At 41.2% G+C, this 25,810-nt stretch overlaps 2 protein-coding genes across 2 annotated transcripts in view; one reads left to right on the top strand and one right to left on the bottom strand.

The window, feature by feature from the left end:
• Positions 1 to 1,277: 1,277 nt before the first annotated feature.
• NUDT6 (nudix hydrolase 6) lies at positions 1,278 to 21,545 on the top strand. The gene is made up of 5 exons (XM_066632977.1): positions 1,278 to 1,606; positions 2,977 to 3,180; positions 8,890 to 8,945; positions 15,337 to 15,391; positions 19,711 to 21,545. Exons 1-5 carry the CDS (start codon positions 1,375 to 1,377, stop codon positions 20,106 to 20,108), a joined length of 945 nt encoding a protein of 314 aa, XP_066489074.1. The 5' UTR covers positions 1,278 to 1,374; the 3' UTR covers positions 20,109 to 21,545.
• Positions 19,494 to 25,810, bottom strand: part of FGF2 (fibroblast growth factor 2) — a 40,217-nt gene continuing 33,900 nt past the window's right edge. The window contains exons 3-4 of the mRNA XM_066632881.1: positions 22,510 to 22,613; positions 19,494 to 20,787 (exon numbers count right to left, since the gene is read on the bottom strand). Coding sequence (XP_066488978.1) covers positions 20,602 to 20,787; positions 22,510 to 22,613 — 290 coding nt within the window. The 3' untranslated portion in view covers positions 19,494 to 20,601. The remainder of the gene's footprint in view (positions 20,788 to 22,509; positions 22,614 to 25,810) is intronic.

The following is a 25,810-nucleotide window of genomic DNA, read 5'->3' as shown; positions in this document are numbered from 1 at the left end:
ACGGTGTGACAACGAAATAAAAACACATAAACCCGCTTTCTGCACTTATTTTTGTTTTTTTAAGTCAAAATCTGCGTACAATAAAACGTTTTATTTATTATTTTATTTAATTATTTAATTGTTGAAGGTTTTCTTAAAAATGTAATTTATATTTTTAAATGTGATTTTATCCTCGTATTTCCCCATACTTTTTGGGAGCCACCTTGAGTCCCTTCCGAGAGAAAGAAGGGATAGAAAGGCAATTGACTGATTGATTGATTGATTGATCATAATAGGCGTGCATGGGTAATGACAGTCAGCCCAATCCAATGGCTGTCTACTCAGAAGAAAGTCCCATTATAGTCAATGGGGCTCACTCCCAGGAAAGTGTGGATAGGACTGCAGCCTCAGAGCCCAGTCCTATGCATGTCTACTCAGAAGGAAAAAGGCGGGGTATAAATTAATAAAATATTATTATTATCATCATCATCATCATCATCATCATCAATGGGGCTCACTCCCAGGAAAGTGTGGATAGAACTGCAGCCTCAGAGCCCAAGCCTATGCCTGTCAACTCAGAAGGAAGTCCCATTATAGTCAATGGGGTTACTCCCAGGAAAGTGTGAACAGGATGGCAGCCTTAATTGATTTGATTTTCTTGTATGGGGGTGTGAAAACTTTTCCTGCTTATTTTTTTATTTTTATACCGCCCTTCCTCCAAAGAGCTCAGGGCCTGTACACAGCTGCTTCCCTCCTGTTGTCCTCACAACAATCCTGTGAGGTATATTTGTATTGGCAACCTTCCGTCTCGAAAGACTATGGTATCGCGCTCTGAAAGGTGGTTCTGGCACAGCGTCTAGTGTGGCTGAAAAGGCCAATCCGGGAGTGACAATCCCTTCCTGTGAGGTAGGCGAGGCTGAAAGTGACTGGTCCAAGGTCACCCAGGAAGCTTCTGGCTGAGGGGGGGGAGTCAAACCTTGATGACGTCACTCACCAGCCATGACATCACTCCCAGGTTCATGACATCATTTTCAGTGGGCCCTGACAGAAAGTGGGTCCCAGTGCAAAAAGGGTCTGAGACCCACTGGTTGAGGCTACCTGTCGCTCTAGTCTTTCTCTGCCTCCTTTGGGCAAAGACGGGCGTGTTGCCCAAGCGCTGGAGCTCAGAGTACCAGGCCCAGTTCGTAGGGACACCGGAACTGTTCCTCAGAACTGCGCTGAGGCTGGAGTTCATTCTCTTTACCCTGCATTCCCCATAAGCCTTTGCGCACCTTTGACTGGAACGTCCGGTCTGCTCCTTCGAACAGCTTAGAGCGCATAGAGGGCTTTCACCACAGAGGACGTTGAGGTCGCTCTAGCCTCCTCTCTCTCGGATGCTCCGCGTCCCAGCTGATCATGGCTCGGAGCGCCGCCGCTGTGTGCTTGGCGCGGCCGTGGCGCTGGCGGCCGACGCAGCCCCGGGGTGTCCGCGGGAGCGCTGGCCTGCGCGAGGACTCCACCGCCTGCAGGCTGGCCGAGGCGGGGCTGCAGCCGCGGCCGGATAAGTTCGGCGGCCTCAGCCTGCACCTGGCTGACCTGCGCTCCCCCGAGAGCCTGGACGGAGCCGCCTTCAAAGGGTGGCTGCGGGGCAAGTCCGCTCAGCTGTTTGCCGGAGGCGGGCGGAGGGGGCGGCACGGAGGCCGCTGTGTCTCTCGGCCAGGGGCACGGGCACTGCCAGGGTACTTCAGGTAGCCTCTGTTGCAGGGACGTCCCCTCCCGTATGTCCATGATGGGGAAGCTCTGCCTCCCCACCCACCGCATGACCTAATGAGGAGGCTCTTCCTCACCTGCCGGCCCACCCACCCTATGTCCCTGATGGGGAGGCTCTGCTTCACTTGCCTATGTCCCTGATGGGGAGGCTCTGCCTCACCTGCCTCTCCACCCACCCTATGTCCCTGATGGGGAGGCTCTGCCTCACCTGCCTCTCCACCCACCCTATGTCCCTGATGGGGAGGCTCTGCCTCACCTGCCTCCCCACCCACCTTATGTCCCTGATGGAGAGGCTCTGCCCCACCTGCCTCCCCACCCACCTTATGTCCCTAATGGGGAGGCTCTGCCTCACCTGCCTCCCCACACACCACATGACCTGATGGGGAGGCTCTGCCTCACCTGCCTCCCCACCCACCCTATGTCCCTGATGGGGAGGCTCTGCCTCACCTGCCTCCCCACCCACCCTATGTCGATGGTGAGGAGGCTCTGCCTCACCTGCCTGCCCACCCACCCTATGTCCCTGATGGAGAGGCTCTGCCTCCTCTCCACATCTCTCCCTACCAGTCACACTTCTTTGTTGTCACATAACCTCATTACCTAATTATTGCAACTTGTACAAGTTTGAAATTCAGTACTCTTTATTAAAGTTTTAAGATTTGGTTGCTAAGTTTTGAGCTCACAAAGACATACATTTTGGAGAAATGGGACTTGCAGCTCAAGGTAAACCCAAGTTTGCCAAAAGGCCATGTGAAGAGTATGGGAGGAAACCAGGTGTCAGTATAAATTTCTTCAGAAAGAATGAGAAGAGTATAGTAGTTCTGAAATTGTAGCACAATGTTCTTCAGTCTATGGATCAAGACCCCAATGGGGTCATGAAGCCTCATTTGGGATCACTGCAGCCTTTCAGAGTCTGTGCCAGAGAGGGCTTGGATCCAATCCAGTCATAGCACTGCCTTATCAAAACTGAGTTTTTGATATAATTCCACACAGCCTCTTCTTGCAGCTCCTAAGGCCAGCCCTTCTTTGGCTGCTACCTCAGAGGTTTTTTGTGAAGACACAAGGCATGGGGGGGAATGGGGCAAGCAGGAGTGGTTGGTGACAGTGCAAAGCGGGAGAGGGGGAGGAGAGAGTGAGATTGGCAGTGGGTCCTCAGTCCCCTACTTTCTTTATTTATTGGTGTTATGGCACAAAAAAGGTTGAAAACCACTGTTGTAGCCTATGCAATTATATTCTGCTTCTCTCTTCTAGATGCTATCAAGCAATGGAGAGCAGAAGGCCACATAGCAGTCTGGCTACATGTTCCTATTCTCCAAAGCAGATTTATAGCTACAGCTGCTGAACAAGGCTTTACCTTCCACCATGCAGAAGCAGATTCTGCTACGCTGACCCTGTGGTTAGCAGATGGATGCAGCAGGTTACCCTGTTACGCCACTCATCAGATAGGAGTTGCAGGTGAGCTCCAGAAGGAAGGGGGGGAACCAGCATTAAAAAAAACAGTTGGAAGTACAGAACCAGAATCTCTGGTGAAATTGCTATGGCATGATGCAGATGTAACATTTTCAAGCTTCATACCATGTTAGGAAATCAGCAGCATGCTCACAAAATCTTTCTTCAGCCCCTCTGTTGTGTGGAATCCCATTCTCATGGTTTGTTTTGACCATGGTGTTGTGTTGCTTTGGCTCTGACCATGACTTGAACTGGCCTTGTGGCCATTTTGAAGAAACCCAACTCTAGGATTTCCTTGGCCATCAAAACATTGGTTCACATGTAGCTTTAAACTCATGCACATAGTTCTTTGCATGTGACTTATTATAAGAATCGTAAGTCACTAGAGGGCAGCAAAAGATAAATGTGTTTGAATTTCTTTCTAAGGGCATGTTTGAGCATGTTTTCAAAAGTTATGAAAATTAATTAAACATGTGCTATCAAAAGTTTATGAAAGCTTGTGTTTTCTTTATAAACGCACACTGTTATTGTTAGTTTGGGTATGATCTCACCACAAAGAACTTTTAAGTTTCCTTGAGCTCAGTTATAGGTATTTGAGCACAAGCTTAAACGCAAACATCCTTGAAGGAAAAATTGTATATCCCTAGATCAGATATTCATAGCTGTATCAATATGGGAAGAACCTGCAAGATTGATTGACTGCTTAACCACATATAGTTAGCTTTAAGAAATGTTCATGTAGAGTATTGATCCAGAAGTGGATTCAAATATGGTGTTGCATATCTGTGCTGCTTCATGTGAAGATACGCAGTTAGATTGTGCTTGCAAAGCTGTTTGAATCTTTTTAAAAAATTTAGAATGTAGGAAGTGCCCTGCTGGATAAGACCAAAGGTGCACCTCACCTAGCACCTCATTTCTCACTGACTTTTAATCATATGCCTCTGGGAAGTCTATAAGCCAGTTGAAAATGTTTGGGAACCACTGCTATAAGCAGGTTAAAAGCATGCTGTCTTGCAACTGAAAACTATACAAAGCTGGTCAGTCTCACCACATCTTAGACAAATTGTTCACAAATTTCCTTTTTGTCTGTCCAGAATCTGCCAGTCGTTTTCCTTAAATGACCTCCTAGTTCTTGTTTTGTATAAGAGAGAGACAAACACTGTCTCATCTCCCACTTTCTTCCTAAGAAAGTTTCTAAGTTTCAGTTTCTAAGACAGCACCCCAAATGTTTCTTTAAAAAACTATTTTCAGGAGTATCCCAAAAGGTTTATAGTATGAGTCTTTTTTAGTCACAAAGCAAATTATTGTCTTAAAACACTCATTTGTTTTCTTCCCCCATAGTTAAAGCCATATATGTCCTTGACGAAAGTACCCAGGGTGGTTGCTGTTGCTCTGCAAGGGATTAAGTTGAACTTTTTCAACTGTCTTTTTCAACCATTGTCTAGAACAGGGGTGTCCAAAATTTTGGCAGGAAGGCCACATCTCTCTGATACTGGGGGCCAGGAAAAAAAAATTCAAATTTGAATACATTTACATAAATGAATATATTAGTGATGGAATGAATATGAACGAATGAAGGTCTTGCAATAGCTCAAGGCCTATAAAAGGCCTTGCACAAAGCAAGGCCAGCCTTTCCTTTGCTGCTGCTACTGCATCACAGATGTGAAACAGCAAGCAGTGGATGGAGCCCTCATTCCACAGCTCACGCAAGAGGTCAAACAGTTGGCCGTCATGCTGAGAGCAGTTGCATCAGGCCAGCACGGGCTCCAGCAAGTCTCTGGAGGGCCAGAGACTCATTGGAGACCAGGGGCTCCCTGAGGGCTGGATTGGGAGTCCTCAAGGGCCACAAGTGGCCCCTGGGTCAGGATTTGGGCACCCCTGGTCTAGAATTAAAACATCCCACTGGTGCTATGACACATTGCAGAGCTACTTGGGAGTGAAGCACAGTAGATACAGTGGGATTTCTAAGTAAATATGTATAGGGTCATGCTGTAAGCAAGGCAGCGAAGGTATCCTCAAGCAGTAGGTTTTGATCTGGGTCCTGAAATTGACAATCACACTGTTCAGTTGCCTTTTCTACTGTGAGTACTTGAAGCACTAGAATCTCCAACAAATGGCTTTGGATATCTGATCTGTTTGCACTCTAATTTATGTTGGCATTATGCCCATGTAGCTGCAAGTATTTTACAGAGAGAATTTTGATTTATTCCAGAGTATACCTGATCAAGCCCATTAGCACTTCTCCCCTTTTGTGCTCTTTCAGTCTATGCAGCACTGTCAAGCCTCTTGAAAAGAGAGGAAACAGATGAGTTAACCTGTCTAATTGACTGACTCTTAACAGTCCTTTCAGTCCAATCCTATACATCTTTGCTCAGAAAAAGTCTCCACTGTATTTCTTGGGACTTTTCTGAGAAAGTGAATAGCTTTGGGTGCCATTTTCCTTCTGGTAATACGTAGTCCCAATAACTCCATTGCCAACTAACACAAGCCTATGCATGCCAGAGAATAAGTCTCACCGAGGTCAATGGGACTTTTTCCCAAGTAAGTGTGTCTAGGATTACAGTCTAGGGTGTGAATACCTCTGTGCTCTGCCTTATGACTATTGGCCCTTCTGCCACAATTCTTACCAGTCTGCATGCAAACAAAGCACACAGAGGCAGCCATGGTGGCCTGTGGTAAGAATCTTCTGCAGATGATTAGCTAGGGATGTATCTGTCAGCTGGGACAGATTTTGTTCTCTCTGTCACTCTAGTTCTCTGTTTCACAAATGGTATGTGTAGGCAGCCAGCATAGGAAAAAAGTCTGTGGAGTAGTAATATTTGTGACTTTATTTCCAAGGCTGGAGGGAATCGTTTCATGTTTCAGCCCATAATGTAGGATTCATGATGATTCTACTTAATCTGCAATGTAAGCTACCAACATTTCATGCTTTCTCAAAGGTGGTGTTCTGCCAGATTCCCAGTCCAAGCTCCACCTGGAGAATTATGTCTACTTTTAGCTAATTAGCTCCCCTTCTTTCCTCAAAAGTGACCCTGGTTCTGCCTTGCAGTACTGCTGGACCTCACCACCAGGGTAGCTCACCTGTTTAACCTACAGAGGTCCTCCTTCCTGCCAACAGCCTCCTGCCACTACAGCAGCCCCTTGGTTCTTAGCAGGTCTTGGGCATAACAGCCAAACACCAGTCTTAGTGTCTCCAGTAGTTTCTGCTCCAGCAGCTTCCAAAGTTCATTTACACATCAGTAGTTCCAGCAGTCCATTAATCCAGTCTGCAGTTTTCCTCCTTCTACTACCCACACCAAAATCTCACTTCCTCAGGTGCTCCTTATATCCCTGAGGGCCCTATTGCCTTCAAGTGGCTGCAGCTGTGCAGCACACTCTGCTGGATGCCCAGGCCTTACCCTTAAAGGGGCCAATGCTGATACCACATCTGCCTCCTCCCCAGATTTTCTTCAATTCCGATACAGGTGGGAATGTGTTCATTGCCGCCCTTTCATGCCAAGGGACTAGCCACCATATTTTCATGAGGAGGAAGAAGACTGCCAATTTCTTTTAAGAATCCTATGTCTTTAATAGCAGCCTGATGCACAGCACTGAAGCCATGGATTCATTTCTAGTGTCAGGTTTCTGTTAAAGACAAAAATTAGAGCCAGTAAAAAAATATTTGCCAACATTCTTCCTTACCAGGACAGTATCATGGCTATTCCCTTGTCATGTGAAAGAGAAGCAGTGAACACTTCTCCTGTGGAAAAGTTTGACTTGCAGATTACCTTAATCACTTTTGAAGCAAGATAGTACAGAAATATTGACAACTTAAAATTTTGAAAGACCCTGATTAAGGAGACAAGCTGAATATCCTCTCCACTCTAAGACCCTGTTGAAGGACAAAGTCAAGGCCCCTGTAGCATACTACCTTGATTTGCATATGAAAACCTTGAACACTATATACCTGAGCTGAAAACTAATTGGAACTGTTGTAAGTGTGAAGTTTACTCTAAGTTTACTATCTCTGTAACAGTAACTGGGTCTCTCTCCCTGTAGCAGTGATACACTGTAGCAATGACCTGTCAATCACTGTGACAGTGGAGGAGAGCTGTTCAAAGAGGGCAGTTGCTGCAGAGCAGTTGAGAAAGGGCACTTGAGGAGAGTTGAGGTGAGCTGATAAAAAGGAGGGTTTGTTATCTCAGGAAGAGATCTTTGGAAGATTTAGGGAAGGCAGTTAGAGCATTGGAACTGGCTGTTCACTTTGCTGATAAAATATATTCATACTGCTTACATGGTCTCTGATGTCTGTCCAGTCCCCTTCTCCAGGCCCACTTTACAAAACACTTTTGTTTTTAAACAAAAAACCTAAGAATGCCATTTTACCATTTCTACAGGTAAGTTGAAATTGTTCTGCTGTTTTGCCTCCTAAATGGCATTCCACACCAGCTAGCTTGCTGCCAACCTTATACAGGAAGGATGAAGTCATATGCATTGTATGACCTAGGCTAGAAGACTTATGAATAATTTCCTAAGGAATGTCCTTTCAGGGACTTTACTTCAGGGTTGCTGGTTCATTTTTAAAACATTCCTCCCACACATAGAAGTGTGATTACTTTAGTAAGAGGGCTGCTGGTATTTTCAGTCTTGAAAGTCATTCTTTAATCTATTCCACATGTGGAAACACTTTTGCCTGGTATTTTAGGTTGTGTTCCCTTTCTAGCTGTAATCTCACTGTCTGCTGAAGAGTCAGTGCAAGATATCTGTTCAGGTTTCCTGTTGAAGTCAGTAGCAAAGCAGGCATTCACAAGCCACCATCTGTGTCAAATTGAAGATGGACTGAGGAACAGGAGATGACACTAATGCGGAACAAACTGAAAACTCAAGTACACTCTTTTCATATTCTACCAGTGTTGTTGATTGTGGATGCTGTAATTAAGAAATAAAAGTCTGGATGGTGTAGTAAGAAATGTTCAGGCTTATTGGCCATGGTCTATGAATATTTTTATTTCCTAATGTTTTGCTCACAACTATGATGGGCATTTTCAAAGGACTAGACACGAGAGCCACAGGCTTAATCTCACCCCAGAACAATTGACAATAACTGTCCACTTGTTCTTGTTCACCATGTGTTCCTCATGTGCTTTAACATAAAGCATAAACATAAACCCACTGGCTTTAAAAGACTAGGAAGAGACTTTGAGCACCAGCAATGCTTGGCTACCAGCCCTTAGAAATGCTGGGATCCGGGAATTTGGAACAGGAAAAGAAATGGGCTGTAGAAAGAAAGCACATAGTCCTTTAAGGAACACATGGTGAACAAGATCAGTGGACAGGTATTGTTGGTTGCTCTGGGATGAGACTAACAGCCTGTGGTTCTCATCTCTAGTCCTTTGAAAATACCCACCATAGTTGTGAGTGAAATGTTGGGAAATAAAAATCTTCATAGACCATGGCCAATAAGCCCAAACTTTTCTTACTACAACACTAATAGTACCGGTCATGAAAGCTTTAGATTGTATGTCAGAAGACCAGTTGGTTATTTTGATTTTCTCCCCATACTGTTCTTGCAGAGTGAGAGATGCCAGTGCCACTTTTATATCTCATTTGAACATCATTATGACTTCATCCCTCCCCCATTTTCAAGTACTGTATGGTTAAAGCTTTGAAAGCAAGAATTGATGACACTGTCTCCATTTTATCATGGAATACAGAGAATTATTATTTCCTCAACAGGTGCTGTGTTAGATGCCAACACAGGGAAAGTATTGGTTGTGCAGGACAGGAATAAAGTAAGTTTACTTCATTATTTGGAAGAAATAAACAGCTTGTCACAAATGTAATGGCATACTGTATTAACAGCCCATTTTTAGCCTTTCTTTTATATTACATTATAATAGTTACAAATAAACTTTGTTCTTTTGCTTTGGCAGTTAAAAGTTAAATTAGTAGTTTAAGAGCCCATACTTCAGTGTGTAGGTCATTATGTAATCATTCCTTTTTCATTTTCTTTTTCTTTTTTTTGCCAGTGTAAGACCATATTTAATTGAGATAGCAATGATCTGAAGTAATATTTTCTGACTATCTTGCTAATTTTAGAAAAGGCTATTAAACTCTGGACTATTTCTCTATCCAGGGGGCCAAAAGGAGCAATTTGTCAGTTTCCAAATGTTGTACCAAACCTCACTGAGAGCCTTACAACACAAGCCTATGTATGTCTACTCAGAAATAAGTCCCGTTGAGTTCAATGGAACTTACTCTCAGATAAGTGTGCACAGGAATGCATTCTTAGTTAATGTTGATGTTAATATTCCTTTTGGTCATTGGTGTCCCCATAATAGTGTTTTAATTTGTGAGAGTTGAGTGGATGTTGTTTTTCAATATGGAAAACTGAAAATGGAAGTGTTACGTGTTGTCTGTTGGATGCTTTTAAATTCAACAGTTTATTAAAATACCACATAACTTACTTGGAAGCCTGAATTCAAGTCTTACTGTTCTGTGGTCACATCCTCACTTCTTAATAAACATGCATCAGAGCAGACAATATATGCTTTAGATGCACTTTTGTATGTCTCTTTAGCAGTAACAGCTACTAGCTGTTCGACTTCTATGAACAGAATTACCGAAGTGCATATATCTGGTGTAATCCAGAATGGAAACATAAAATACTTTTTTTTTAACCATTAGCTACATAGAACAGCTTAATTGCTTTAAAATTTTTGGAAAAAGTAGCTGTGTTTGAGGTTTTAAAAATAAGCTTCTGGGCGTCTGTTGTAATTTGTTTGAAGAGAAATTCATTAAAAGTTTTAGCAGAGGCTGTACGCAGCCCAAGCTGGCAGGATACTATGTTCTGTGTACTTTACTATGTAAGCAATAGCTCACAGTGAATTCTACACTCTTTAAGGCTACAGTACATGGGCATACATATGCTAGAGCTGACATAGCCTCGTGGACCTGAATGAGATTAACACGGTAGTCTTATGATAGTCTAACTCGCTTGCTGGAGAGTTACTGTAGCAGGGCTAACACCAGCTTCATATAATTGCAGGGGCAACATAATACCGATAGAAGCAAAAGCCAACATGGAAACATAGGTATGACTGCAGCTTCCCTGGTAACTCCACCTCCATGTTGCAGTGTCACTCCCACAATGTCCAAACTACCCAATCAGCCATGGCCACACAGGGAAGAGACTGCTATTCCAATCACAATAGACCGGAAGGAAGGAAGGGTGTAACAGCAGGGTTTCCCCAAGAGAAAGGTTCAAGTCTTGATGTGGGAACACTCTGCAGAACACTTTTAAACAGCAGAGTCATACTGGTATTCATACGAGGAGAAAGAAATTTTTGCATAGTGCCACCTACCCAAAGCTACCTGTGGAAAGCACAACCAAAAGTTTACAGGGACCAGCACCATGAGCCATCTGGTTGCCTGTTAGTAAACAGCATTGCAGTGGGGAAACAGAAATGAAGGTCCAGACCTTGATGTGAGGCAATGCTAAGTAATCTCAACAGAACAAAGCATGTATTGATATCAAGATTTATTGAAAAAGAGATCTCCCCTACCCATAAATGTCACCTCCTGATTTTCAACCTGTGCTATGTGGGTTGTGGTTGTTGAACTTGGGTAACAATCAGTAGTTATCAATCAAAACAGTGTTAGGCACAGTAGCCCAATCAAACCAATGGATTTGCCATTACCTGCATGTTAAGATGTGCTAGCAATTCTCTGTAGGCTTCTTAAAGCAGAGGCAGTTTTTGTTTTGTAAAGTCCTGGTATATTTATACCAGTAAAGGGACAGTAAGTTTTGTCCCTTTTCCTATAAGTAGAAAAAATTACTGCTCTGGGGTTTGCTAGATTTTGTGGGCTAACAATCACTTCGCCTCTCAAAGCCCAACCTCACATCCATGTCGTGAGAGGTAGTAACAGGACAAGTAAGGGATAGCTAGGATTGGGCAAAGTATGGCATGGTTTTTGTACCACAGGACCGCGATGACCCTTGTTCAACCTTGTTCGACCCTTGTTCTCATTGTTAAAACTGCCGAGCAGTGTCAGTTGTGGTAACAGGACTTGCTGTTATGTCAGAGAAGACTACTAATATTCATCACAAGATAATAACTTCTACTCACTACAAATATAAGATAACCGTGAATCAAAACTAAACAGATTAAAGATCCATCACTCAGTACCAATTACCTGAGCCAGCCTTGTGTCAGTGGCAAATCTAGCTGATGAAATCTATAGATTGATATTGAAAAGGATAGATATTGTATATATAATAGTTTCAAAATTGATATTGAACCTCTTAAATGATTCAGTAATTTTACATAAATAAATAAATAATGGTACTACACATTCTCTGTGAGCAACTATGAGCAACTCGTATATTATTCTTAGTACTGGGGAGCAATTATTTTCCATAACTAATTTAAGCCTTGCTTCTTTTGAGTTATTTTCTCATATTCTGGTTAAATGATTGCTTTTTTCATTTTTAGCTGTAAGACAACTAGCTACAGAACCCCTATGAACTTGGTATTCATAGTCTGTGATAATGTTGCTAGCTCTTTCTTGAGCATTGAGTTCTTCTAGGGCAGTGTTGATTACCAATTCTGGCTTCCTTTGGAGGAGGGATCAGTGGAACTTACGGTATCCTTGTAATATTTGCTTTATTTACAAATGTAGAGGCTGAGCAGGGGGTAGAGGAAGAACACTGTTAAGAAGCAACATCAAGTGACATCAGTTCTCCAGATGCATTCCCACATCCTCAAGGTGCTTCAACTCTTGGTCCAAGCTATCTTAGCAAACATGGCACACACTGTCTGCTTTACTTAGATCAACTCTTCCTGTCTCACTGAGGAGCTGTTAGAAATCTATTGCTGCTGTTAGACTAATTTATATCCTCATCCTGAAGGTGGACAGGGAGGAAGAACGAGTCACCTTTAACCACTCCTCCCTCCCCCCCCTGCACCTCATGGCTTTTCACATTCCAGGGAGATCTCTCATTAAAGCAACCTGGACCATTAAGCAACATTAGCTCTTGTCAAATCTTGCACATGGACAAGACTACTTATGGCCAAGCCCTAGTGCAAGACTCAGTCACAAGCACACATCCCATGCTTGTAACAAGATGCTGAATTTGACATTCAAGAGTTTAAGACCTTCCAATATGGCAAGCAGTGAAGTATTAAGTTTGCATTTTTATACTGAAATTCTGAACACACTAAGGAGTCAGTCATGTTGAACACAGTGGAACTTACTTTTGAGTAAACATGCACAGGATCACACTGTTAAATAGATGTTCAGATTTCTGTCTAATGAAGCCCCCAGGCTTATTTGACTACTTACCATTTGAGAGTGTATGTTTGGCACACAAGCTGTAACTGACTGCAGTTATAATTTCCAGTGCAGGAACACTCTTACACCCCAGTTTAGAAAAAGAACATTGTTTCTCCTGTGGAGTACCTATATATATGGTGAAGGGGGTTATTATTTTAGTAGATGTACAAAATAACAATTTCTAAGTATGCCTTAAAATACATTTCTAAAAGAGGAAAATGACTTCATGAAGAACCATGTTGTACTTGTTAAGGATTTGGCATCTTGCTGTTTTTAAACATTTTAGTTGAAATTTGCCAACTGCTGTTTTTAGATACAGAGATGTCCTCCGTGTGTGTACAGTCCACACACACACACACACACACACACACACAGACATGTTTGCAAGCTTCACAGCACTTTGAATTCCAGAAATGTGGCCAAACATTTTAAAAGTTCAAAGTCAGTATGTTTGTGCGCAATGGTGACCTGTACTGTGTCAGAACACTCAAAAGCTGCTTGTATGATATCATGGCTAAAACAAATTAAAATAGAGAACAGCTTCCAGTAACTGAAAACAAAGCCTAAAAACCCATGAAATGAAATGTATTTTCTGCCAATTGCTTTTATATTTATACTAGTTACAAATTCATTAATATGGTGTGTGATGTGGAACTATAATGGTGGTTTTATCCTTTCTTCTGTTTTCTGTCTTCTTATATTTTCCCTTCTCCCAGTGCAAACCCTTCGTCTTCCTGCTTCTCCTGTAGCAGGCCCCTCACTGCCTTTTGCAAGCCAAGAAGCATTATCTAGAGCAGTGTTTATCAAACTGGGGGTTGGGACATACTTGGTGGGTTGTGACCCAGTTTTTGATGGGTCCTGCAGAACCTCCAATGAAAACACAGGTGATGAAAAGATCAGATAACTAATTGCCTCAAGCCCTGAAGCTGCTCAAAAATCAGATAGCTGCTAACTGCCCTGCAAAGAGCTCAACTCCAGTAGTTTGCAAGATAGTTGCTAACTGCCCTGCAAGTAGCTGAGCACCTGCAGTTTGCAAGTTTGTGTAAATATAGGGAGATAAAAATTTTTCTGGTGTTATTTTTTTCTTTTCCAAATCTGTGATTGACAGATATTATAGACAGGTGAAGGCTGGGTCACATAACTAAGCCCCTCAAGCCTTGAAACTATTCATTAGGGCTGCCCCTACAAGAAATGGATCTAGGGTTTTTCGCAAATAAATAAATAAAATATTACTTACAAATAAATAAAAACATTATTTCTTTCTAGATTACATTTTTTTTTAAGTCTCATAAAGCTAGGCGGGTCCCGATAATGTTTTTAAATAGTGGGTCTTGGTGAACCATTTTGAAAACCTCTGGTCTTGAGGATTCCTTTAAAACAGTGTTTCTCAAAGTGTGGGTCAGGACCCACTAGGTGGGTCACAAGCCAATTTCAGGTGGGTCCCCATTCATTTAAATTATTTTTAATATATCAGTCTTAATGCTACTAAGGTATGTGACTGCATTTGGGGAAATGTCACAATCTGTACTTTTAACAGGCTACCATGAAGATCTTTTTAACAATGATAGTAAATGGGACTTACTTCTGGGTAAGTGTGGGTAGAATTGCAGCAATTGTTAGAAATTTTTCTGTTTCATGATGTCACTTCTGGTCATGTCACTTCCAGTGGGTTATGACAGATTCTCATTCTAAAAAGTGGGTGCTGGTGCTAAAGGAGTGAGAACCACTGCTTTAAACAATTACATTGCTGCAGTAGATGACCACCATTGCCACCACCATTGCATAGAAAGAACGAGAGGGTTTCCAGCAGAGAGAGTGCCACTGACAGAGACAAAAAAGGTTCCTTCCCCACCTTACTACTACCTCATAGCAGCAGACTTGCTAGTGACTAGCACAAACACAAGATATTGCCCAGATGTCATGGTCATGCTTAGCTGTGTATATACAGCGTGTGCGTGTATATAAAATCCAAATTCTTTGTCAACATTTTTTGTATGCCACATCAAAAAAAAGAGCACTTCCTTCCCCCTTGTTAATTTCATCCTTCCTTTATAATTTTCTTCTGCTTTAAAACTGAAAGATATCCAGGAATATGCCCATGTGTTTTGCTTGTACAATGCCCTGAAGGCTCTATGGAGCCATGCTGTGGAGTACAAATAAAAATGCACTTGACTTTCTTTGTAAGAAGTGGTTGTAGCTGCTCACAAAGCAATAACATTTTATTTTCTAAGCTGAATTATAGAATAAGTGATGCATCAGTTGACACGCAAGAATCTCAAGTTTTATTTTTCAGTTCCATGAAAACAAATGACATGTTGCACACACATGGATTATTACAGACACAAAAGAAAACTTTATAGCCAGTGCAGTATAGAACAGTACTACAATCATAATCTCTGTTTAGAAAACATATTGATTTGTTCTTTAAAAAGCAAACACTGAAGTAGAATACACTGGTGATTAAATATTAGATTATATGGGCCACAAGCAAACACAGGTATGAAATCCATTGGAATCAAATCAATGGATTTCAGCATACCTGTGTGTTGGATTGTGGCCACAGAATACAACTACCTATAGCAGCTTTTTTAATGTCCCCTTTTTCTACATTTAACTTGTTATTGAGCAGCAATCTTGCAAGTATAAACTGTCTAACTGTCATTAGACAAATCAGTAGGTGTTTTCTTGCAATATATTGTATAAACATCTAGTTGTCTTTGGTTATCACATTTGCAAAAAACAAGAGTTTGTATGTAAAAACTAGTCAACAAAAGCAAGGAATGCTTTATCCTTTGGACTCAGAAAAACAAAAACATTATTATCTGCTGTTTTTTATTCCCCGTTAAGACTACAAATGTGTGGAAATTTCCAGGAGGATTGTCTGAACCAGGTGAAGACATTGGTACGTACTTGACTGCTGAAGCAATTACTGTATGTCATTGATCATTCTCCCCCCCCCCCCCCAATTTGCCATCTGGACACTGTGTGACCTGCACTGGTTCATACTGATGTCTTTCTGCACCAGAGACAAGTGGGAATGGGCAAGAGCATTTGTGCAGGTTGAAGATGTCAATTTGTACAGACCAAAAGGTTTAGATCAAATGGACATTGGAAGTTTAGCCAACTCATTTAAACAGATTATGCAAACTACCCCCTTAAGGGTCTCACTCGCATTTTTTATAAAGTTTCCTGTGTGCTTAAAAGGATGAGCCTATAGATGTAGTTTGTCCTAATTAATCAATATAGACAAAGAGACATGATGTTACATCTAAAAGAATGACTCAGTAAACTGACTTAATTTATCCATCTGTTCAAAACAGTAAACTTTGTTGCATCACATACACCTCAATATTAAATCTGTTTATTTAGAAGTAAAATCCATTCATTTTGGCAAAATTCCATCCAGGAAAAGTGAGTATAGGTTGCAGCCTTCTATGAAATATGCTTTATCTGTAGTCAAATTATAGGGGGAAAGGTATGGGGACTGCAATGAAATCCACAAGGCCTAATGCCTGACTCCTCCCAATTTTAAACAAATCAAGTCCTAATCACATCGTCCAGTTCACAATACAGTAGCTGGGGGTTCAGCACAAAAAGTAAGGGAACTGGCCCCCTATAATTCAAGCACTGTCTTTTATCTACCAAGGTGTAAACCGTAGGTAGTCACTCGAAGACTAGTAATCTGGCAGCACTTTGAAGCAGTCAGGCAACTTTTCGCTGTATAACAGTCAGTATGCACTGTGCAGTCTGCATGTAGATTAGATTATGTGCACTAACCTTTACTATTCAGGCTTGCCTTATGTTATTTCATATGATTTACAGCACCCATGTATTAGATAATGTATCTTTGTTATATGTCATGTTATTGATATTCTTTAGTGTCATCTAGATAGGCTGATGGCAAATTTGATCAGAGCTAGAACTCTAGCTACAATGCATTTTCTGTGGTTTTGGTAGATTCCTATTGTGACAAAGAATGTATGTGAGATGTTTGCTGATTCCCCCCTCTCCAGTCTCCAGCATCTCTGAAAATCTTATTTCTAAGGGTCAGGGTGGGTGAGCTGGGTGGATGTGTATGTGCTAACCGGAAGCGAGTTGGAGAGCTGAAAACCTCGCAACACTTATCATAGACTTCACAGAGCTTAGCACCATATTTTCAGCCTTCCAACCCACTTCCTGTCAGTGCTTCCTGTTTGCATTTGCAGATAGCACAGAAACAGCCAGGCACAAGAGACCAGAACAGAAGGGTTGCAGTCAGAGACCAGATAAGTCATTTGCATGATGTGGAAGAGGGGCATTTTGGGAAGTGCTTCTTGTAGGGTTTGCTGCTATCTACAGTTTCCGAAATCTGTAGTTGCAGCTGGAACCTCTGCTCCAAGGATGGGGGGGGCTCCTTTAAGGTGAATAGAAGACACACTGGGAGGGTATACAGGTAAAGAGGTTGAATACAACCTCTTTAGCTTGCACAATATGTCTTTTAAGAATGGGTAGTTGATTATCTCAGGAGATTCATAAAAAAAAATATTCAGATGTTCAGAAAATATTTGCTAAAATATAAATGTCATGTAATTCATGGTTAAATGAATGGATGTAGTGGAAAGGCATTTGCAGAATACCAGTGACTCAACATTCATGCAGTGCTGCTCAGTTGCCAACAATTAGGAAGCACCCCATGGATTCACACATTTTTCCTGTCTCCTTCTTATAGGCATTGTCCTTCACTTACCTTTCAGAAATAACTAGAGTTAGTATTACTTTTGCACTGACACGTTTGCCCACAGTGCAACCTGCGTCCGACTCTACTTTCACATTGGTATGATAACTATGGGTGGCAAAGATGTCAGTGCAGGTGTAATGCTAACCAGAGTTATCAACAGAACTTAAGGGAAAGAGGACTGTGGAAGAGATAAGAGAATGAATGTTCAAGTGTGCAGGGTTTTTTAAATCTTCAAATCATGGCTGGGCAATGTTGGTCAGAACTATGTCTACATCAGGCCACAGAATTGGAAAGCAAAGTAAGGGGGTTAATCTAAGACCTTAAATCTGTTGATTTATTTACCCTCAAATGAAGGAAACTGTCCAACAAAAAATAGTTCAGACAAATGAGGAAGCAGGCTTTGTTAGTGAATTTCAGCATGGGAAAGAGCAATCATAATCCCATAACAAAATCATTTTAGAATTTGATACCCCAACTATTGTATAGCAAAAGAACTTGATCGTGCTAAGTCCTCACAGAAACCCCAACCCAAAGCATATCAGCTGGATATATTTCGGATCTATGGGTGTGTCTTCCAAATGGGTTTTTGACGGTGGAAGTAATGAGCATCCATTCAGCAGCAAGTAGACTTCTTAGAAACATACTGAATTTCAGTGGCCTTTAGTTCTGCTGCTGGCTTAGATCTTACAGCTTTTTCTGGCTTTCTGTAGATTTAATATTATAACGTATTCCTTTACTCTGCACATGCCCAATCTCGTCTGATCTTGGAAGCTAAGCAGGGTCAGGCCTGGTTAGTACTTGGATGGGAGACCGCCTGGGAATACTGGGTGCTGTAGGCTTATACCATAGTCTTTCGAGACTGAAGGTTGCCAACCAACCAAATCAGCATTTAAAAACTTCCAGAGGAAGGATGTACAGAGTGTGCACTAAAATTAAATATCTATGTTAACATTTGAGATTAGATCTGGGCTTGCTGACTATTCTTTGCACAGCATAGGCATAGAGTATACAGTAGACCTGCTATCCCAAAAATGATTACAATTTGAATTTCCAGTTTTGTTGTTTTAATTAATATTTTAGTTTTCACAGATGCAAAATATTTTGCAAGTTATTGAGGTGGACAATAGCCAAATAGTAAGTTCTCCACAGAAAAACATTTCTTTTCAATCATATGGTTTCCCATATGAACAGGAACCCAACTCATTTTTGTGTAAATCTTTGTAAATTTGAGTTAAAAATTCATTAGCATTACAATACTTCTAGCTGCCTCAGATTCAAGTTTTTTCCAACCTCAAATACACTGTAAGGTGTTGAAAAATCCTATCCAACTTTCCAGTGCTGATGCAGCCACAATGCAGCCCCCAAGGGAACATCTGTTCCCTTACCTTGAGGAGGCCTCCATGATTGCCTCCACACCACAGAATGCCACACATGCCCCACTGGCACAGCTGCATCAGCACTGGAATGTTTGGGTAGGATTGGGTCCTCAGAGAAATAACTGCTTCAGCTTTTAGTGCCACATATACATAACCAAAACCCCTAATATAACCAGGGTGTTTTGTTGCTCACTAATTAGAAGTTTTCCATTTCCATTCTTCTCTATTGATGTTGTAATCTGTATGATGCCTAGGTGTTCAATTCTGCCAGTTCTGTTGTATGGGTGACACTGAAATGCCTGCTGTGTCCTGGTCACTTCTCCTCACTCCAGCATTATCATGAATGCCCTCTTAATATGAATGTTAATGTTTTCCAGGACATTCAGCCTTACCTCAGTTCAGGGATTCCCAAGTCAGATGCCCAGATGCAATTCGGAATTGCAAATTCCAAATGAAGTTTTTATTTCTTGGCAAATTGTCTTCCAAAGTTTGAAGACCACTGGGTTAAACAGTGTTACCTAGCTCTATGCTGTTCATATTGTACCTAGAATTAAATAGAATTGTGGTAGCCCAAGTTTGGAAAACCTCAATACAAAATATTTTAATAGGAAACGAGCAATAGTAAGCCCAGCTTTTTAGATACATACCATTTAAATGAAAATACGTATCTACAATGGTGATTTTAGAATATCAGCAAGGAACTTGTTTGGACAACACTATCACCTGAACTGGCCCTGTACATGTGTATTCTTACAGTGCATGCACATTCTTGTCCCTTCCTTGATGCCTGGGAAAGTCTGAGCCACTTTTTAAAATCATGCAGTGGCTGGTTCAGTGAGCTGCTCCCACACGATTAAGAAAACTGCTCCAATTCACCGGAGCATGAGGGAAGGGGCTCGGATGTGCATGTGTACATCATGTGGGCCTGATACAGATGAGAAAGGATCATTTAAACCAGTCCAACTACATTTTTGGAAATAATGTTTTTTGTCCCAGTCTAATGGAAGGGAAGGATGGGGTTACATGCACATATCTCAGAGCTGGAGGTGAGATTCAGGAGCTGGGGTAGGGGGTGATGGAACAAGAACTGGATCAAGATGAAAGCTCTTAAAAAAGAATTCTTTTTAGGACAAACAGCAGTTCGAGAAGTTTTTGAAGAAACTGGTGTAAAGACAGAATTTAAGTCCCTTCTAAGTATACGGCAGCAACATAGACACCCTGGAGCCTTTGGGAAGTCAGATATGTACATTATCTGCCGACTGGAGCCTTCCTCTTTCAACATCAGTTTCTGCAAACAAGAATGCCTGAGGTGTGAATGGATGGACCTACCTGAGCTTGCCAAGACAAAAGACACTACTCCAATCACCAGCAATGTAGCTAGACTACTTCTGTATGGATACAGGGAAGGGTTTGATAAAATTGATATAACTATGAGGGAATTTCCAGCTGTGTACACAGGTCTTTTCTATAAGTTATACCACAGAGTGCTGCCAGACCACTATAGAAACATGACAGACTTTCAATAAATGTAATTGTTTTTGTTTTTTTGTAATCTAAGATTATGTGTACTAAAATATTGCGTGGGTTTTGTTCCAGATAACATTCTTTAACCATGTTTTACCTTCTGAAAACATAATATTTCATGATAAATGCTAGCTATCTTTGTAACTATGCACATTTTAAGTCTCCTTTACACAGAGTAGCTCAAACCAAATTTTGGAATTCTATCCCAAAACCATCAAGTATAATATTTAACTGGCAATAAATGTGTATAGGGAGTCCATCCTTACACATTCAGCCACAGGCACAGAATTATAGACATGCTGAAAGGCACAATGGTTCTAGGTCATAAAGCAATCTGAAGGCTATCATATATACAATTTTGCATAATAATAATAATTGGGGATCAATCAGCAAATGTAATCAATCCTGGCAAACATTTGGTCACATTTTTCTGTCTTATGAGGAAGGAGTGATCTATCACTGTTGTGGCATACGTTATAGACTTTACCACTGAAGTCAACACTTGGCAGACATTGGAAGAAAAAGGATAGCTTTCTGTCCTCTTCCAGTTTTTGGTCCAAGCTTGTACTGCCCAGTTCGTTTCAGTGCAACATACCAATCACTGTATTTCCGAGATCGATACGTATTGTAGTTATTGGATTCCAAACGTTCAAAAAAGAAGCATTCATCTGTTGCATAGTTCTGAAAAGGAAGCAAATTATATATATTCAAATCCCAGCTACTGTAACAAAGTAGTACCTTCCTATCTAAACAAACGTATTAAGAATGTGGCTGTTTATTACACCCATTAAGCAAAATGACAATGGTTAAATTGGGGCTTGATAAATTTGGGTTGCCATGGTAACTAAAGATTTTCTCATAGTAATGACCAGTTTTTTTTTTCCCTGAAAGAGAAAAAAGTGATCAATTTTTGTTTTTTTAACTAAAGAAGAAAAAGTCTGATTGGGCCAGAAGGCAGGATAGAGAGAGAGAATCAAGGGTGATTTCCTTCAAACAAATTTTTTAAAGGGAGGGGGAAGGCACTGTTTGGGCAAGAGCACTAAGGGGCAAGCATGGTCAGGGTTCTCTTTTTCAAATAAAAGGGAAAAAATGTGATTGGGCAGGGAGGCAGACTGCCAGGTTGGACTTTTCAGTTCAAATACATTCAGAAGAAGACGAAACAGCTTTTGGGTGAAGGGTTTCAGTCCAAATACATTTTTGTGAATCTTAAATTTTAGGACCAGCTCTTAATCCAAGCAAATGTATAAAGCCCTGGTTTTTGTTAAATCCACTTAATACTATTTATCCTGGGCTGTGTCCTAAAGAGTGCACACAGAAATAAGGTGACATTTTCATTGCTCTATTTGTAAATGTGTGTACAAATGTGTGCGGAAGAAATCGTTCAACAATGAATCATGCAACAATGTGTGTGCAACAAAGAAATTGTGCAACAATAACAATTTTATGAGTGTCATCTTCTGCAACATTTTGAACGCACAAAGGAAAGTCAGAATTTATTCAGATTTTAGTGCATCCCACACTTTTGTTTCCATATATTTTAGTATACAACCCTTGATTTTCAAAGCTCTCTCCAAACTATTCAGAATATTTATTTACCACTTTTCAACATGAGTTGCTCACAAAGCAGTTTACATAGGGCACAATCCCAGCCCCTTATGTCAGTGCTTTACAGCACTGGCATAGCGGTGCCAATGGGACGTGTGCTGCATCCTGCAGTTTGGTGTCACTCACGGAGGCCTACCCAAAGTAAGGGAATGTTTGTTTCCTTACCTCGGAGCTGGATTGCCCTTATGTCAGTGCTGGAAAGTACTGACATAAGGGGTTAGGATTGTGCCCATAGTAAAATCAATAAATGGGCTCGCAATCTTTAAAAAAAAAAAAAGCAGAAGAGACACCAGCAACAACCCCTGGAAAATATGCCATACTGGGGTGAAGAGGGACAGTTGCTCTCCTCCTGCTAAATACAAGAGGGTACCATTTTTAAAAGTACCTCTTTGCCCAGACTATTTTGCCCACCTCTTTATAGATGATTTTAGCTTTATGTGCCCACTCTGGAACATAAACCTCATGTAAGATGAGAGGCAACTGTATTTACTAACATAAATATCTGACTGGAAAGAAAAACAAAAGTATAAAAATGTTCTAAATAATAATGTAGAATATCAATTAAAATCAAATTAAAATGAAACACGGCCCCCTCACCAGTTTAGCGCTGCAAAAGTCCTGAAGTGAAAGTCCGCTAATGCTTGATCCCCAAAAGAAAGTGCTGGCCTCACTTGTGAAGCTACCTTCCTCTGAAAACTCAACAAAACCCAAGCATCTTGAGAAAGCATTATAAAATACTTGGAGGCCCCAATATAATTATGACATGAAAATATGAAAAGGTACTTAGCATTTGCTTACCAGCGCTAACAATCTACCATCTTCATTCATAGCAAGGAAACGGTTTGCACAAACACCTTTGATTGACACTACACCCCTCTCTTCAGCCTGCAATAGCAGTTTGACTGAATAGGAAGAAAGACAGTGTCAGTTTTTTCCATCTTTACAGAGAGCTACCCATTGCTCAAGTTACTTAACGTTATGCAGAAGTTCTGAAAGATAACAGTATTTATTGTTTATCACGTGTGCACTGTGAAGAACAAAGACATCTGATGGACAACAAAATATATTTAGTTTTCTACAGACCAATCCTATCCACATTTTCCTGGGAGTAAACCCTAGTGACTCTAATGGAACTTACTTCTGAGTTGGCATGCACAGGATTGGGCTGCTAGTTACTTACAGCCCTTGTCCTTCAGCCCTCACAAGGACCCCTCAAGGTGGCTAACAAGCTAAAATGCAAAGTAAAAAAAATACCACCACCATATTAAGACAATGATGTTTAAAAAAAACAACCAACAATACATTAAAATAGAACAGCATTAAAAACACACACACACACACACACACACACACACACACACACACACACACACACACACACACACACACACGGGATAAAAACCAGATACCTGATACTAAATCCCTGACAAAATATTTTTATCAGCAGGCAAATAACCAATAGTGCAGAGAGCAGCTGAACCACAGGGGTCAGAGTTGAAAAAGTGGGGTACCAAGATGGAATACATGTCACATGCCCTTGCAAACTGATGGCGAACAGACTGTTGGCAGACAGATTAATGTAGGAATGATGGTCCATCAAGTAATCTGCTCCCAAACTATGTAGGTTTTAAAGGTTAAAACTCTAATTGTTCCTAGGAGCAACCAATACAGAAGGGGGAAAAGGGAGGTACAGGTTCCCAAGCATGGGCTCCTAACAAGACCCTCACAGCCACATTCTAGATGAGTTGAGGTTTCTGGACACAGAATGCATTATGGTAATCCAATTTTTGCGTTATTGTCTACAATTTCATACACAATAACTCAGTAGTTCATTTATTTAGCATATGGCATATAATACATGGACTTATATATGGGTTAGACTAAATCAAATGTCAATGTCCAGTTCATGCAGCCATTCAAGGACAGAGTTACCTTCTTAGAAAAAATCAGACCATGGCCAGTATATGCCCTCAGTTTGCATCCAGACACAATGTGGTACATGGTTTCGTGGGAGAACCTGCAACCACACTGAGGGGTAGATACTAGCCCCCATTTAAATACTGAGTCCTGACAAACACCATGTAGGGTACAGATCCTATTCAAAGTTTTCCAGTGCTGAACTCGGTTGTTGTTCCATTGAACTCAGTGGGGCTTACCTCTGAGTAGACATACATAGGGTTGTGCTGTCAGGCAGCACTGCTCGAAGTGCACACTGCCACGGACCAGCATTTTTTTCATGGACAGACCAGCACAAGAGATAGGCAGGCAACACACCAACTTACCTGGTCTTTCCCACTTCCTTTTAAGCTTTTCAGAGCCTCTCACAAGGCATGGCGTGTGTCCAAGTCCCATGCCAAGCCTTGGAAGACTCTGAAAAGCCAAAAGAAGAAGGCCCCATGAAACATGCTACGGACTGCAGCTAAAGGCTCGCAGACCAGCAACTCATCCTTGGACCACACTTTTAAGTCAGTGATTTTCAACCTTTCTCATCTCATGGCACACTGGCAAGGCACTAAAATGGTCAAGGCACACCATCAACATTTTGACAATTGACAAGGCACACTGTGCTGTCAATGGGGGCTCACATCCCCTAATGGTCCTATTGATAAATGACCCTCTCCCAAATTCCCGCGGCACACCTGGGGACCATTCACGACACACCAGTGTGCCACGGCACAGTGGTTGAAAATGGCTGCTTTAAGAAAATGCTGTAAGAAATATGTAACATTGGCTAAGTCTGTCTTCTCTCAAAATGGGTGTAGTTGGCACACCAGCCAATGCTTTGCAAATGCTCCTGGCCTGATTACCCAAAGTTGCATCTGGGTCACATCCAAACTGCAGATTTTTTTTTCAGGAGGGACAAATTACCCTCCTTGTACACCCTCCTGCCAGAATTTTCAGTGGTTGTATATCCTGGGGGGTGGGGTTGCATTCTTTGAAAGGGTCATCTTCTGCTTTAAACCCAATGACGAATCAAACAAAAATTCTAAGATAAAGTATTAGTATCTTCATGCACAATTTCATTGCTACACATCTTTTGTTCAGAAATGCAGAAAAGGTTCCACTAAGTTAAAGGAACTGGTCACATCAGCATAGTATAAACAGCTTTAGGGCTTTGTTAAAAGAAAAAAGAACTTGGTAGGGTGTGCTATATCCTCTACAGCCACAGGAACAACAGTACTATTAAGAGATTTTCAAACCCAAATTTTATCAACCTTAAAAATTACAAATTATAAACACATCGCTGCATCCTCAAAAGAAGTTATTTGCAGAAATAGTAATTTCTAGAACAAAAAAACACATCCTTTTGCACTGGCGTTCCGGGAGGGGGCGCAAAATGCTAAGTTTTGCAGGCTCCCAAACACCAGTGTAAAGCGGCCCCTCCTATTCGCCTTCAGAGCCAGTCACAGCAGCAAAAGGAAAGCTCTAGCAGTGGCTTTGAAGGGAGGGAGGGGCTGCTTTACACCAGTGTTCGGGAGCCTGCCAAACTCAGAATTTTGCTCCCCCACCCCCCGAACACCAGTGTTCTTCTGAGTATGGAAACAGAAACTCAATCAAGACATAGAATAATATTTTGAAACACAGGGCAGTATTAATTATTGAACTCATACACAGATACATTTGACAACGTGAAAGCTATACAGCTATGTATTAATGCCAGCATAAACAGTAACATGTAGCTGCCAATTTTTCCAGAAGAAAAACAAATACATGACCAATTTAAAAAATGCAAGCTCTTAAGTAGGGGTCAGAACACTACCTTCCACATGTACTGAGAATTAAAAGTGATGTGCTATACTCTGCAAACAATATTTTACAGAAATATGGTTGTGACTTGCTTTATTCAAAGAATAATATTTTACACCTAGTTGGAGAAAATATTTGACTTCCAGTATTAGACATATTATTAAATATTCGACTTTCTACTCTTCTTCCATTCTATCTTCCCTTCTGCCCATCAATTCTTTAGATGTAGTATCTGAGTAAATATTTCATGTATTTATTTAAAACATGTTTATACTGCCTCTTCCACCTTTTAAACACTGATTTGCAATATGATTAGGTAAAAAAACACATTAATGCTTCTAAAAAACAAAAG

This window comes from Tiliqua scincoides, chromosome 6, assembly GCF_035046505.1.
Source record: "Tiliqua scincoides isolate rTilSci1 chromosome 6, rTilSci1.hap2, whole genome shotgun sequence".
In the NCBI taxonomy this organism is placed as follows: Eukaryota; Metazoa; Chordata; class Lepidosauria; order Squamata; family Scincidae; genus Tiliqua; species Tiliqua scincoides.
This window is presented reverse-complemented; position numbering and strand designations above follow the sequence as displayed.